This window comes from Oncorhynchus mykiss, chromosome 10 (assembly GCF_013265735.2).
Source record: "Oncorhynchus mykiss isolate Arlee chromosome 10, USDA_OmykA_1.1, whole genome shotgun sequence".
NCBI lineage: Eukaryota > Metazoa > Chordata > Actinopteri > Salmoniformes > Salmonidae > Oncorhynchus > Oncorhynchus mykiss.
The window spans coordinates 34456522-34472268 of record NC_048574.1 but is presented as its reverse complement, the minus strand read 5'-3'; the positions used below and the strand labels follow the sequence as shown (position 1 = coordinate 34472268).

The following is a 15747-nucleotide window of genomic DNA, read 5'->3' as shown; positions in this document are numbered from 1 at the left end:
TGTTCTACCCATTATGTTTATATGACAGAACCACACATATTTTTACTTTCTCAGGGTAATCCTCCCCCCTCTTCCAAGTGCAAATCCAACTCCTGTGTAAGTTTGGCTGTATTTACACAGGCAACCCAATGCTGATATTTGTTTCACTTATTGTTTTTGTTTTTTACCAATCAGATAAATTCTTTAGCCAATAATTGGGAAAAAAATTCAGAATCTGTCTGCCTGTGTAAACTCAGCCTATCCTTTTCTGAAACCTGAAGACTCATTAGGTCCCAGAGCTTGAGTCACACAGACGCCTACAGTCAAGGGTTAAATACCTGATTGGTCACATAGAGTCAATTGGATATTATATGTGGTTATAAATTGTGTGACAGATCCTCTTCTACACTGTGTTTGTCAGATGCTAACCATCGCAGATATGAAAAACCTGGGAGGATTTGGTGATAAAGCGATAACATGAAACATTTTTAAAAATCTGATCTGATATATTATGACACAAAGGCAAAGAAAAAACTAATTATTTTCCATGTGGGTCTGACTGATGACACAGCCAGTATCAAAGTCACTGTATATGGGAAGGAGTGATATGACTTATTTCAAAAGGGAAGCTTTTACTAGTTCAAAGTCTTCTTTGTGGAAGGGGATATAGTGAAGGTCACAAAAAAAGGAAAAGTGTCCAAAACAAGCCAATTAGAAGTTCCTCAGAGGCTGGAGTTGGAGGCAAGAATGCTCATTGAACCGGCCCAGCATCCAATCTGCTCCATGATTGAGGTCTGTCTCTGGAGAGAGCAGGCCCGCAACTGCAGTGCTTTGGTTGGAGATGCCGTAAGAGTGACCAATGTGTACTCCAGTGAGTACTTTGACAGTATTTCTCTCAACTCAACTGGAAGAACCAGGGTTTATAAGGTGGGTCCTGTTACTAAGGGCCAGGTGGTCTGCCATTGCCTCTGCTTTTCAAATAGATGATCAGCTCTTTATTGCAGGCTAGTGATGATATTCATATAAAACTATAAATGTTATGGTCTCTCTCTCTGTGGTGTAAATTAGGTCCAGCCTGCTACTTTGGAGACTGTGAGGCTGTCTATTGAAGCAATTGAAAAGTGTACTAAGATGGGGGTGACCATGGAAACAGACAGATGGAGAGCCGAGCCTTCATTGTAGCATCGGAGATCCTGGTACAGACCTATGGCATTAAACTTGAGGGAGACTTTGAAGAGGCTTCTTAAGATAATGCCGCCTTTTGCAGAGGCAAAAATACAAGGCAATAGAATTACAACGCTCAAAGATTGAAGTCCATCCTGAATGATAAAAGGTTTTGTGGATGAAAAGTTGGATTACTGGCAACTTTGGCCACATAACCAATTACTTGAGCTAGAATATAATTGTTAATGTATTGATTTGTATTTTTACTTGAACTTTTTCATTTAGTAATGAACTGAGCTGAAGTGGTACACCGCAAACAAATATAATTGAATCCAAGATTTGTCTGATTTCAGTTTAATTCCGCATGTAAAACCATTATTTCACCAGTGGTAAGAGAGGGGTAATGGGTTTCTATTGTTAAACTATTATACACAATGTATTCAGCTAAAAGAAATTGCTTTTATTAGAAGCTGAAAGAGACCTGGCTGATGCCTGTATTATAAATACTGTACATAGGGCTCTATTTCAATCTGTATGCGCAATAAAAATATAATGGTAATTTCCAATTGAGCAGACATATGCAGCGTTTACCGTCAACGCGGGACCATTGCCTTTAAATTTCAATTGGGCTTTAATAGAGCCCATCATACCCCAATGTTTTATCCTTACCACGTTTTCTTTTCGGGGAGGCTTGGCTATGGCCTTTTGTCAAACATGTATCATCAAGGAACCAATTTCCTTTTTATCCTTCCAGTTTATTGCAGGGAACATCTACAAGAGATTGAGGTCCTTCACATCAAGTACCATTTAGATAGATCCTTTCACATCATTACACTCAGGAAAACAAACACATGAAATAAATACTTCATTCAAACATTTGGTGCACCATATTTTTCTCAGGAACTACTACATAAGTGACTAACAAATTAAGAGCTATATCTCAACAGCATACAATTCACAACAGCAAACACGAAAGACAGTACACAAAATGTACATATTTAACCATTTGACATATCTCTTGATTTGACAAACATTGACCATTATGAATTTGCAGTGAACTACGATTGCTCTATTGAAACAGATCGTTCTATATCTTTTTTAAAAACGTTGTAGTTGTCTGTTGCATCTAGGAATGTGTGTTGAGTTATCTAGCACACATGATGTATGCACTGAAATGGTCCTTGAGGGGAACAATATTTACAATTTTATTCACCATGATCAATTGACAGTTTGCATTTTTGGTCAATTCAATAAATAGTTGTATGCAAATACAAGGAATGATTCATTAGCATATAACAGACATGACTTATGTTGAATGTTTTACTCTGAAGTTACAAATAAATAGCTTTTTATAAGGTTGCTTCCCTTGAGAACTTGAAATAGTGTGTGTGTGTGTGTGTAATCTTGTGATGCTGCAGGGGGACTTAGGTCACCATGTACTCCTGGCGCTTGTTGAGTCGAACCTGGCAGAGTGACACCGCCCCCACTGCAACATAAATGGCTGCTGCGATGAAGCAGTTGATGCCCACCTGGTTGTAGAGTCCATATATGGTCCCCGGGGGGTTCTTACTGTGGGGCAGAGAGAGAGATGAGTTTGGGGGAAAACCCAAGAGAGACAACATGGGATGGTTTTCTAAGGGTGAATTCAAAAGGGTTCTAAACTAGAAGAGAAACTCAGTTCATTGTAAGAGTAATGGTTCCTTTTCTTCACACCACTTACTCATTGCGGATGTCCTCCTCTGTGAAGGGCACGTCCTCAATCAATACAGCAGACTTTGCACTGAAGAAGATCCCCAACATCACCTACAATACAACAAGAGAATACATATGTTATGCATTATGCACATTCAGTGTAGTCAGAGAGTAAAGGGGTTTGTATTACGGGGCCAATTAGGGCCTGTCATGCCAAATAGTGTCCCCCTCTATGGGATTCGATGAGTTCTAGCTTCTGTTGCCAAAACTTGCAACATTCTGACCGGATTAAGTAATGAACCAAAGCATCCGTTGCTATGCTGGTTGCTTAGCTCCATTTTACCTCGTAGCAGTTACGAAGGAGGATGCGGGCAGTTCACCTCACCTAGTCCTCGCAAAATGATTACCTCAGATTTGCTCTCCAAGGACAGTGTTTCTGACAGTGACAACATGCTAACTACTAAGTGAAATTCAAAAAAAATTACTTGTTTCAAAAAATTATATAAAATAAAGTGTTGAGTGCATATGTATTCACCCCCTTAGCTATGAAGCCCCTAAATAAGATCTGGTGCAACCAATTAACTTCAGAAGTCACATAATTAGTTCAATAAAGTCCACCTGTGTGCAATCTAAGTGTCACAATCTCAGTATATACAGTGGGGCAAAAAAGTATTTAGTCAGCCACCAATTGTGCAAGTTCTCCCACTTAAAAATATGAGAGGCCTGTAATTTGCATCATAGGTACACTTCAACTATGACAGACAAAATTAGAAAAAAAATCCAGAAAATCACATTGTAGGATTTTTAATGAATTTATTTGCAAATTATGGTGGGAAATAAGTATTTGGTCACCTACAAACTAGCAAGATTTCTGGCTCTCACAGACCTGTAACTTCTTCTTTAAGAGGCTCCTCTGTCCTCCACTCGTTACCTGTATTACTGGCACCTGTTTGAACTTGTTATTAGTATAAAAGACACCTCTCCACAACCTCAAACAGTCACACTCAAAACTCCACTATGGCCAAGACCAAAGAGCTGTCAAAGGACACCAGAAACAACATTGTAGACCTGCACATCAGGCTGGGAAGACTGAATCTGCAATAGGTAAGCAACTTGGTTTGAAGAAATCAACTGTGGGAGCAATTATTAGGAAATGAAAGACATACAAGACCACTGATAATCTCCCTCGATCTGGGGCTCCACGCAAGATCTCACCCCGTGGGGTCAAAATGATCACAAGAACGGTGAGCAAAAATCCCAGAACCACACGGGGGGACCTAGTGAATGACTTGAGAGGGCTGGGACCAAAGTAACAAAGCCTACCATCAGTAACACACTACGCTGCCAGGGACTCAAATCCTGCAGTGCCAGACGTGTCCCCCTGCTTAAGCCAGTACATGTCCAGGCCCGTCTGAAGTTTGCTAGAGAGCATTTGGATGATCCAGAAAAAGATTGGGAGAATGTCATATGGTCAGATGAAACCAAAATATAACTTTTTGGTAAAAACTCAACTCGTCGTGTTTGGAGGACAAAGAATGCTGAGTTGCATCCATACCTACAGTGAAGCATGGGGGTGGAAACGTCATGCTTTGGGGCTGTTTTTCTGCAAAGGGACCAGGACGATTGATCCGTGTAAAGGAAAGAATGAATGGGGCCATGTATCGTGAGATTTTGAGTGTACATCTCCTTCCATCAGCAAGGGCATTGAAGATGAAACGTGGCTGGGTCTTTCAGCATGACAATGATCCCAAACACACCACCCGGGCAACAAAGTAGTGGTTTCATAAGAAGCATTTCAAGGTCCTGGAGTGGCCTAGCCAGTCTCCAGATCTCAACCCCATAAATATGTGGAGGGAGTTGAAAGTCCAGCAACAGCCCCAAAACATCACTGCTCTAGAGGAGGTCTGCATGGAGGAATGGGCCAAAATACCAGCAACAGTGTGTGAAAACCTTGTGAAGACCTCTGTCATTGCCAACAAAGGGTATATAACAAAGTATTGAGAAACTTTTGTTATTGACCAAATACTTATTTTCCACCATAATTTGCAAATAAATTAATTAAAAATCCTACAATGTGATTTTCTGGATTTATTTTCTAATCTTGTCTGTCATCGTTGAAGTGTACCTATGATAAATTACAGGCCTCTCTCATCCTTTTAAGTGGGAGAACTTGCACAATTGGTGGCTGACTAAATACTTTTTTGCCCCACTGTATACACCTGTTCTGAAAGGCCCAGAGTCTGCAACACCACTAAGCAAGTGGCACCATGAACACCAAGGAGCTCTCCAAACAGTTCAGGGACAAAGTTGTAGGAGAAGAACAGATCAGGGTTGTGTTATAAAAAAAAATCTGAAACTTTGAACATCCCACAGAGCACCATTAAATCCATTATTAAAAAATGGAAAGAATATGGCACTACAACAAACCTGGCAAGAGAGGGCCGCCCACCAAAACTCACGGACCAGGCAAGGAGGGCATTAATCAGAAGAAACAAAGAGACCAACGATAACCCTGAAGGAGCTGCAAAGCTCCACAGAAGCGATTGGAGTATCTGTCCATAGGACCACTTTAAGTTGTAGGCTCCACAGAGCTGAGCTTTACGGAAGAGTGGCCAGAAGAAAGCCATTGTTAAAGAAAAAAATAAGCAAACGTTTGGTGTTCGACAAAAGGCATGTGGGAGACTCCCCAAACATACGGAAGAAGGTACTTTGGTCAGATGAGACTAAAAGTGAGCTTTTTGGCCATCAAGGAAATGCTATGTCTGGCACAAACCCAACACCTCATCACCCCGAGAAGCATGGTGGTGGCAGCATCATGCTGTGGGGAGATTTTTCCCCACGGCAGGGACTGGGAAACTGGTCAGAATTTAAGGAATGATGGATGGAGCTAAATACAGGGAAATTCTTGAGGGAAACCCATTTCAGTCTTCAAGAGATTTGAGACTGGGACTGAGGTTAATCTTCCAGCAGGACAATGACTAAGCATACTGCTAAAGCAACACTTGAGTGGTTTAAGGGGAAACATTTAAATGTCTTGGAAAGGCCTAGTCAAAGCCCAGACCTCAATCCAATTGAGAATCTGTGGTATGACTTAAAGATTGCTGTACACCAGCGGAACCCATCCAACTTGAAGGAACTGGAGCAGTTTTGCATTGAAGAATGGCCAAAAATCCCAGTAGCTAGATATGCCAAGCTTATAGAGACATACCCCAAGAGACTTGCAGCTGTAATTGCTGCAAAAGGTGTCTCTACAAAGTATTGACTTTGGGAGTGCTGAATAGTTCTGTTTTTTACGCTCAAGTTGTTTTTCTGTGTTATTTCATTTGTTTCACAATAAATATTTTGTATCTTGAAAGTGGTAGGCATGCTGTATCAATCAAATAATACAAATCCCCCAAACAATTTTAATTTCAGGTTGTAAGGCAACAAAATAGGAAAAATGCCAAGAGGGGTGAATACTTTCACAAGCCACTGTATTTAAGTACATATTGTTAAATAGGAACAAATAATTTAAGCTGTTTTTAGATTGATGTTGCTAGCTACTCTACTTATATACCTCAGCCTGCTTAGCCAGCTACAGGAGCTGGCTAGCTAGCCAGACCGGTTATTTTCTGTCACCAATGGCTTGTTTATATACTTTATTACAATTTGTTTTTCCATGGTACATAAGACATACTTCAATGTCTTACATTGTCAATAGATATTGCTTTCCAACCCCTCCTCCAGGTTTGGTGAATGGACCAGGAGTTATTGTAGACCTGCACCAGGCCACCAGAACCAGTGAGTTCGGATCAGTCTGATTCTCTGTGCTCTGAGTGGTTGGGGGACCAGCTTGAGGTAGGCTGTACCTTCCAAAAGTGTTGTACGGTACATATCTCCCATTTATAACACTACACTAATCCATCACATTTTCTCACAGTAAAGTGTAACCTGTGTGTTTGCTTGTTTACATCTGTCTCCTACCCTGTTCCCTTTAACTCTGCTCCTGTTCTCCAGGACCTAGGGGTTCTGTCCAACACCCAGATGTGGATGCACCGGATGTACTCCAATACCAACCACCCTCCAACTTTTCATTACATCATCTACAGCTACTGTTGTCATTCTCTGCTAAGAAAGTTTTTGCTCTATTATACTGGGTATATACAGTACCTTGCGAAAGTATTCGGCCCCCTTGAACTTTGCGACCTTTTGCCACATTTCAGGCTTCAAACATAAAGATATAAAACTGTATTTTTTTTGTGAAGAATCAACAACAAGTGGGACACAATCATGAAGCGGAACGACATTTATTGGATATTTCAAACTTTTTTAACAAATCAAAAACTGAAAAATTGGGCGTGCAAAATTATTCAGCCCCCTTAAATTAATACTTTGTAGCGCCACCTTTTGCTGCGATTACAGCTGTAAGTCGCTTGGGGTATGTCTATCAGTTTTGCACATCGAGAGACTGACATTTTTTCCCATTCCTCCTTGCAAAACAGCTCGAGCTCAGTGAGGTTGGATGGAGAGCATTTGTGAACAGCAGTTTTCAGTTCTTTCCACAGATTCTCAATTGGATTCAGGTCTGGACTTTGACTTGGCCATTCTAACACCTGGATATGTTTATTTTTGAACCATTCCATTGTAGATTTTGCTTTATGTTTTGGATCATTGTCTTGTTGGAAGACAAATCTCCGTCCCAGTCTCAGGTCTTTTCCAGACTCCATCAGGTTTTCCAGAATGGTCCTGTATTTGGCTCCATCCATCTTCCCATCAATTTTAACCATCTTCCCTGTCCCTGCTGAAGAAAAGCATGCCCAAACCATGATGCTACCACCACCATGTTTGACAGTGGGGATGGTGTGTTCAGGGTGATGAGCTGTGTTGCTTTTACGCCAAACATAACGTTTTGCATTGTTGCCAAAAAGTTCAATTTTGGTTTCATCTGACCAGAGCACCTTCTTCCACATGTTTGGTGTGTCTCCCAGGTGGCTTGTGGCAAACTTTAACCGACACTTTTTATGGATATCTTTAAGAAATGGCTTTCTTCTTGCCACTCTTCCATAAAGGCCAGATTTGTGCAATATACGACTGATTGTTGTCCTATGGACAGAGTCTCCCACCTCAGCTGTAGATCTCTGCAGTTCATCCAGAGTGATCATGGGCCTCTTGGCTGCATCTCTGATCAGTCTTCTCCTTGTATGAGCTGAAAGTTTAGAGGGACGGCCAGGTCTTGGTAGATTTGCAGTGGTCTGATACTCCTTCCATTTCAATATTATCGCTTGCACAGTGCTCCTTGGGATGTTTAAAGCTTGGGAAATCTTTTTGTATCCAAATCCGGCTTTAAACTTCTTCACAACAGTATCTCGGACCTGCCTGGCGTGTTCCTTGTTCTTCATGATGCTCTCTGCGCTTTTAACGGACCTCTGAGACTATCACAATGCAGGTGCATTTATACGGAGACTTGATTACACACAGGTGGATTGTATTTATCATCATTAGTCATTTAGGTCAACATTGGATCATTCAGAGATCCTCACTGAACTTCTGGAGAGAGTTTGCTGCACTGAAAGTAAAGGGGCTGAATAATTTTGCACGCCCAATTTCTCAGTTTTTGATTTGTTAAAAAAGTTTGAAATATCCAATAAATGTCGTTCCACTTCATGATTGTGTCCCACTTGTTGTTGATTCTTCACAAAAAAATACAGTTTTATATCTTTATGTTTGAAGCCTGAAATGTGGCAAAAGGTCGCAAAGTTCAAGGGGGCCGAATACTTTCGCAAGGCACTGTAAATATGTGAAATACACAGATTAAAAACACTAGCACTGCAAACACTCAGAACAAAGAGAGCAGCAGTGCCTGGACTTTGCAGTCCCCCTTCTTCAAGTCCCCCTTCTGAGACTGGCAGAACCTCTCACCGACACAGCAACCACCTCCTCTATATTCCACACATCAGAATTCAGTATTTTAGTCTGATTGCCATGTGAGTGTAAAAAAAATGTGAAAATAAATTAATGACGAACTTTGATAGGTTTTGGTACCGTTACGTATTAAAATATTTAATATTGCCAGGTTTACAGCTGCTCCATAAGGTGTTCATGATTGTAAGTTATCCTTTGTTGGTATTTATTTGTTCCACATTATTCATCGTTGTATCCTTGGACCCACAATATATATATTTATAAATATAAAACACCAATTGGAGGGGGCGTTTTTATTTTTATATATATATATATATATATATATATATATATATATATATATATATATATATATATATATATATATATATATATATAAATAAATAAAAAATATATACACACCCACACACAAGGGCATATTAATGAGCTATGCGAGATAGAAAAATGTAATCATAATAGAGGACTACTGAAATTATATTTCAATGTAGATAAGGGAAGCATCTGATTGGCGTTTCCACTCACTACCAAATATGGTGATGTGAGGAAGCCCAGTGGCTGGCAATGGGAGGAGATGGAGCGAGATGGATTTTGGCAGACATTCTGTTCATATTCTCATGGATGAACCATTCTAACCATGAACCAAATAAATGCTAGAACGTACCAATAGGATCTCACTAGCTCGTGCTTGGCTCTGCACACATCATTGTTTGTTCTGCCCACTATGATTAATTTACTCCCAATGGAAACGGCAGGCTCTGGTCTACATTGGGTTAGTTATAAAAATCTGTTTTCACCAGAGAAGAAGGGTCATGGCTAGAAGGGCTCTAGCTTTAGTCAGGATTTACTTTTCATAACAGGTTTAGCAGAAATTGCACAGCTGGTTAGGAGAATTAGGCTAAGGTGGGGAAAGGGGTTAGGGTTAGCTAAAATGCAACGTCCCCCCCCCAAAAAAAAAACCCAGAGTAAATTTGACCATAGCTGGATGCCATCTAGACATGACCGAGAGGAAGAGGTAAAGCGAGAGGGACAAAGAACAAACAGAAAAACATACATGATCAATTACAAGTATTAGAACAAACTATTAAAGACTACCAGAACCCACTGGATTCTCCAATTATATTGAACGAACTACAGGACAAAATACAAACCCTCCAACCCAAAAAGGCATGTGGGGTTGATGGTATCCTAAATGAAATGATAAAATATACAGACCACAAATTCCAATTGGCTATACTTAAACTCTTTACCATCATCTTCAGCTCAGGCACATTCCCCAATATTTGGAACCAAAGACTGATCACCTCAATCCACAAAAGTAGAGACAAATTTGACCCCAATAACTACCATGGGACATGTCAACAGCAACCTTGGAAAAATCCTCTGCATTATGATTATCAAGCAGACTTGTACATTTCCTCAGCAAAAACCATGTACTGAGCAAAATGTCCCAACATTTTTTTTACCAAATGACCGTACGACAGACCACGTATTCACCCTGCACACCATATTTGACAAACAAACCAAAACAAAGGCAAAGTCTTCTCATGCTTTGTTGATTAAAACCTCTTGAAACTAGGGGGCACTATTTTTAAGTAAACCGCCTATTTCTCAGGACCAGGTGCTAGAATATGCATATAATTGACAGCTTAGGATAGAAAACACTCTAAAGTTTCCAAAACTGTCAAAATATTGTCTGTGAGTATAACAGAACTGATATTACAGGCGAAAGCCTAAGAAAAATCCAATCAGGAAGTGACTCATGTTTTGAAACCGTTGTGTTCCTATGCACCCCTATTGGTCACTGAAAGGGATATCAACCAGATTCCGTTTTCTACGTATTCCCTAAGGTGTCTACAGCATTGTGACATAGTTTCACGCCTTTATGTTGAAGAATGAGCGTAAACAACTACATTGCGTAAGTGGCCAGCTGAGGGATCTGAGTGTTTCTTGCATAAAAGACAGAGGTAGTCATTTTTCCTCTCGCTCCTACTGAAAAGCCAATTGTCCCGGTTGATATATTATCGAATAGATATTTGAGGTTTGATTATAAAAAACGTTTACCATGTTTCTGTCGATATTATGGATATAATTAGATTTTTTTCCCGCCGTTGTCATGACCGCTATTTCCGGTGGATTTCTGAACATAACGTGACAAGCAAACGGAGGAATTTTGGGTATGAAAATAATCTTTATGGAACAAAAGGAACATTTGCTGTCTAACTGGGAGTCTCGTCAGTGAAAACATCCGAAGATCAAAGGTAAACGGTTAATTTGATTGCTTTTCTGATTTTCGTGACCAAGCTTCCTGCTGCTAGCTGGACATAATGCTATGCTAGGCTATCGATAAACTTACACAAACACTTGTCTTGCTTTGGCTGTAAAGCATAATTTCAAAATCTGAGATGACAGGGTGATTAACAAAAGGCTAAGCTGTGTTTCACTATATTTCACTTGTGATTTCATGAATATGAATATCTTCTAGTAATATTTTTTGACTGTTGCGCTATACTAATTAGTGTAGTTGATGACAATTCTCCCGGATCCGGTATGGGTAGTTCCAAGAGGTTAAAAAAAAGAAGCTTTCGACTGAATTTGGCATGAGAGCCTGCTATAAAAATTGATGGAAAGTGGTGTTGGGAGAAAAACATACGACATTATAAAATCCATGTAGACAAACAAGGGTGCAGTTAAAATTGCCATAGAAACATTTATTTCCATAGGGCTGGGAGATGAGACTGGGATGCAGTTTACGCCCCACCCTCTTCAAACATGATAGATATATATATATATATTTTTTTTTAAGAATTCGCATGGGCAATAAAACAGTTTGCAGCACCCGGCCTCACCCTACCAGAATCTGAAGTCAAATGTCTACTGTTTGTTGATGATCTGGTGCTTCTGTCCCCAACCAAGGAGGGCCTACAGCAACACCTAGATCTTCTGCATAGATTCTGTCAGCCCTGGGCCCTGACAGTAAATCTCAGGAAGACAAAAATAATGGTGTTCCAAAAAAGGTCCAGTTCCCAGGACCACGAATGCCCTAGAGCACAAAAAGCAAAACAATATATACCTCAGCGCCACAGGTAACTTCCACAAAGCTGTGAACGATCTGAGAGACAAGGCAAGGGCCTTCTATGCCATCAAAATCACATAACATTTTACATATCAATTATGGTGAGTATAATTTGTGGAACGTTTCAACAGGAATCTGTTCCAAAAACGTAAATGACAAGGTTGCCAAAAAACAACGCATACAAAGTTTAAGAACAAGCTACGAGGTGAGTTGATGCCTATTCGGCAGCTAGTTAGCTAGGTGAATTGATCGTGCTACTTTGTATGTGTTGTTTGTTGGCAACCTTGTACTTTACAAAGTTTTTGGAATAGATTCCCGTTGGAACGTTCCACAAATTATACCCACCATACCAATTAGGATCTGACTAACAATACTGGAATCAGATATAGAACCCATTGCCCTTTATGGTTGTGAAGTCTGGGGTCCGCTCACCAACAAAGAATTCACAAAATGTGACAAACACCAAATTGACTCTGCAAAAAATATCCTCAGTGTACAACATAAAACACCAACTAATGCATGCAGAGCAGAATTAGGCCGATACCCACTAATGATCAAAATCAAGAAATCCAGAAAAAAAACATTCAATTCTACAACCACTTAAAAGGAAAGCAATTACTAAACCTTCCATAACGTACAGAGAAATAATAAACCTGGAAAAGAGCCCCCTAAGCAAGCTGGTCCTTGGGCTCTGTTCACAAACAAACAGAACCCCAGGACAGCAACACAATTAGACCCAACCGAATCTTGAGAAAACACATTACTTGACAAAAACAGAAAGGCTACAGTGCTATTTGGCTCTAAACAGAGAGTACACAGTGGCAGAATACCTGACCACCGTGACTGACCCAAAATTAAGGAAATCTTTGACTATGTACAGACTCAGTGAGCATAGCCTTGCTATTGAGAAAGGCCGCAGAAGGCAGATCTGGCTCTCAAGAGAAGACATGCTATGTGCACACTGGTTTAAGCCGCAACATTTTTTTTAATGGTCTGAGTTTTGAAAATGAAGATTTCTGAAAGCTAATAATGCGACCACTGATTATACTTTCCTGTGGATATAGTGTGACACATTCCTACCTGCAAACGGACACACCGGTAAAGTAAATTACATTTTATTTAACATTCTGGTTTGTAGAGGTCGTGAGAGGAAACTTTCCTGATCCAAATGCTCATTTATGCCCGACGTTGAATCCAATGCAATTCAACATCTGGTCTCCAGGCTGCTAGCTAGCTTGCGGCTGCCCAATTTGGCTCTAATTACCAGATAATGAAAAGCTAAAGTTACTTTAGCACACAATCACCTACAGGTGTCTTATCAAAAACCATGACTGTCAAGTAGCTAATATCGAAAGGTGGAAAATCTTGACACGACCTATAACTAACGCTAGCTAGCTATAGCAGATACTTTATTGGCAAGGATGGGGTGGGAGCTAACGTTAGCCAGCTAATCCTTACCAGCATGATGACTCCCCATATGCTGATCACTATTCCACAAGCGGCCATTTTCGGACCACAGAATAAAAGGGATGGCATTCTTGTACTTTATCTTTTCTAACAAAATAAACTATTTCGATACACTAATATAAAACAGTATTTTCTTTTCTCAAAGGACGAGCGTCGTCCTAGACTGCATAAGATGACAATCGTTTCCTTCGTTAATTTCCGTAAATGTTCGTCTATTTCGGTACGAAAACCAATCAAAATTGGTCCTCAGTCAGGCCCCGCCTTCTCCCTTTCTCGAATCTCGCGCGACAGTCACCTAGCTAGCTAGCTAGTTAGTTAACAAATCTTTATTAATTTATTTGACCGTTTTGTTGCGAAATTGAAAAATGTAGTTTTCAAAAGACAAAGTTACACTTCGTAAACGCATTAGTCTATGCGAATTTGTCTTGCGTCTTAATTGTTGAAACGCTTAATTTGCCGCCTTTTATTGTAACTACCCTGCTTACGTTAGCTTCCCCTAAGATATTTGCTATTGTTGTTGCCTGGGATAGCAAGCTACAGTAACAGCCCAAAATGACTTCAGCCTCTACTAAGGTACGAACAGTCTAAGATCTTAAATAGGTCTTCTCTATTTTACTAGTAACCATGGTGTGAATGCGTCATATGATATGGCCCTAAGCTAATTTAATACTATTACGTTTCCATGTCTCTATTTCTGTGACAGGTGGGAGAAATCTTCTCTGCAGCAGGAGCAGCCTTCACCAAGCTGGGTGAGCTTACCATGCAGCTGCATCCAGTAGCTGACTCTAGCCCTGCAGGGTGAGTGTACACTCTTTCACTCACTCAAAACAATATGGGGATTAAGGTTTAGTTAATAAGAGTGATGCTGAGACTCCGATTTTCACTTTAAAATATATGTCAAACAAAAACCATTGATTGCTAAGTTAAACATACCATACAACTCTATGCACAAGGACTACTTAACAATTTCCACAGAACATTTTTACAAAAACACATTTACTTGAATAATAGCGCGGATGCAAAGTTTGGTAATAGAATGACAGCACAAACCATAAACAATGTTCTAAAAGTAAATATATTTTTGTTAAAAGTAGTAGTCAGTGGCGACCCGGCTTGCCTGTTTTGGATGTTATTTTGGCATTAATATGTGTCACATATCAGTTTTGAACAATGTAGAAATATATATTTAGTTAATAAGAGCCGCATACAAACATGGTCTCTTTTTTTATTTTCTTGAGTAACAAAGCTCCAAAATGCAGGTGTTTTAGCCTAGCTCAGTCAGTGCTTTCTGTGGTGGTGGGGCAAGCCAGCAGAAAATACAGAGTGTGGTGTCGGGATTGGCTCAGTATTCTGTCACTCATGGCGACTTTACGTCACTGCCATGTGTAAGAGGAGACATTGAAAATTCAAGCCCTTTGGCTACTGTCATAGAAGTGCCCATCCAAGAAGGCTCAAGGTCATTGGCCACAGATAAAATTACATCAAATCATATTATATGTACAGGAGTTTTGATTGGACTGATCATGTCAACATCATACTTTCAAAATCTTAGCTAGCAGTCATCATCATTAATCAAGTCAAATCAAATAAAATGAATTTATATAGCCCTTTGTACATCAGCTGATATCTCAAAGTGCTGTACAGAAACCCAGCCTAAACCCCCAAACAGCAAGCAATGCAGGTGTAGAAGCACGGTGGCTAGGAAAAACTCCCTAGAAAGGCCAAAACCTAGAAAGAAACCTAGAGAGGAACCAGGCTATGAGGGGTGGCCAGTCCTCTTCTGGCTGTGCCGGGTGGAGATTATAACAGAACATGGCCAAGATGTTCAAATGTTCATAAATGACCAGCATGGTCAAACAATAATAATCACAGGCAGAACAGTTGAAACTGGAGCAGCAGCACGGCCAGGTGGACTGGGGACAGCAAGGAGTCATCATGCCAAGTAGTCCTGAGGCATGGTCCTAGGGCTCAGGTCCTCCGAGAGAGAGAAAGAAAGAGCGCATTAGAGAGAGCATACTTAAATTCACACAGGACACAGGATAAGACAGGAGAAGTACTCCAGATATAACAAACTGACCCTAGCCCCCCGACACATAAACTACTGCAGCATAAATACTGGAGGCTGAGACAGGAGGGGTCAGGAGACACTGTGGCCCCATCTGATGATACCCCTGGACAGGGCCAAAAGGGAAAGATATAACCCCACCCACTTTGCCAAAGCACAGCCCCCACACCACTAGAGGGAAATCTTCAACCACCAACTTACCATTTTGAGACAAGGCCGAGTATAGCCCACAAAGATCTCCGCCGCGGCACAACCCAAGGGGGGGTGCCAACCCAGACAGGAAGATCACATCAGTGACTCAACCCACTCAAGTGACGCACCCCTCCTAGGGACGGCATGAAAGAGCACCAGTAAGCCAGTGACTCAGCCCCTGTAATAGGGTTAGAGGCAGAGAATCCCAGTGGAA

At 40.6% G+C, this 15747-nt stretch overlaps 2 protein-coding genes across 3 annotated transcripts in view; one reads left to right on the top strand and one right to left on the bottom strand.

Moving 5' to 3' along the window:
* rnasekb (ribonuclease, RNase K b) lies at positions 1–13500 on the bottom strand. The gene is made up of 3 exons (XM_021618171.2): positions 13268–13500; positions 2864–2946; positions 1–2712 (listed from the first exon to the last, which is right to left on the bottom strand). The coding sequence occupies exons 1-3, from the start codon at positions 13343–13345 to the stop codon at positions 2568–2570; spliced, it is 306 nt and encodes a 101-aa protein (XP_021473846.1). The 5' UTR covers positions 13346–13500; the 3' UTR covers positions 1–2567.
* Positions 12768–15747, top strand: part of c10h17orf49 (chromosome 10 C17orf49 homolog) — a 15933-nt gene continuing 12953 nt past the window's right edge. The window contains exons 1-2 of one of the 2 annotated variants that reach the window (XM_036990108.1): positions 12768–12907; positions 13980–14074. In XM_036990108.1, coding sequence (XP_036846003.1) covers positions 12839–12907; positions 13980–14074 — 164 coding nt within the window. In that variant the 5' untranslated portion in view covers positions 12768–12838. Of the gene's footprint in view, positions 12908–13528; positions 13850–13979; positions 14075–15747 lie in introns of those variants that run through there. The other variant, XM_021618169.2, reaches the window with a different exon arrangement.

Excerpts from the sequence above, each read along its gene's own strand:
- rnasekb (XM_021618171.2), bottom strand. The coding sequence starts at position 13,345 with ATGCCATCCCTTTTATTCTGTGGTCCGAAAATGGCCGCTTGTGGAATA. Across the intron at positions 2,947-13,267 it reads TATGGGGAGTCATCATGCTG|GTGATGTTGGGGATCTTCTT; the intron begins GTAAGGATTAGC and ends GTTGTATTGTAG. Across the intron at positions 2,713-2,863 it reads GAGGAGGACATCCGCAATGA|TAAGAACCCCCCGGGGACCA; the intron begins GTAAGTGGTGTG and ends TCTGCCCCACAG.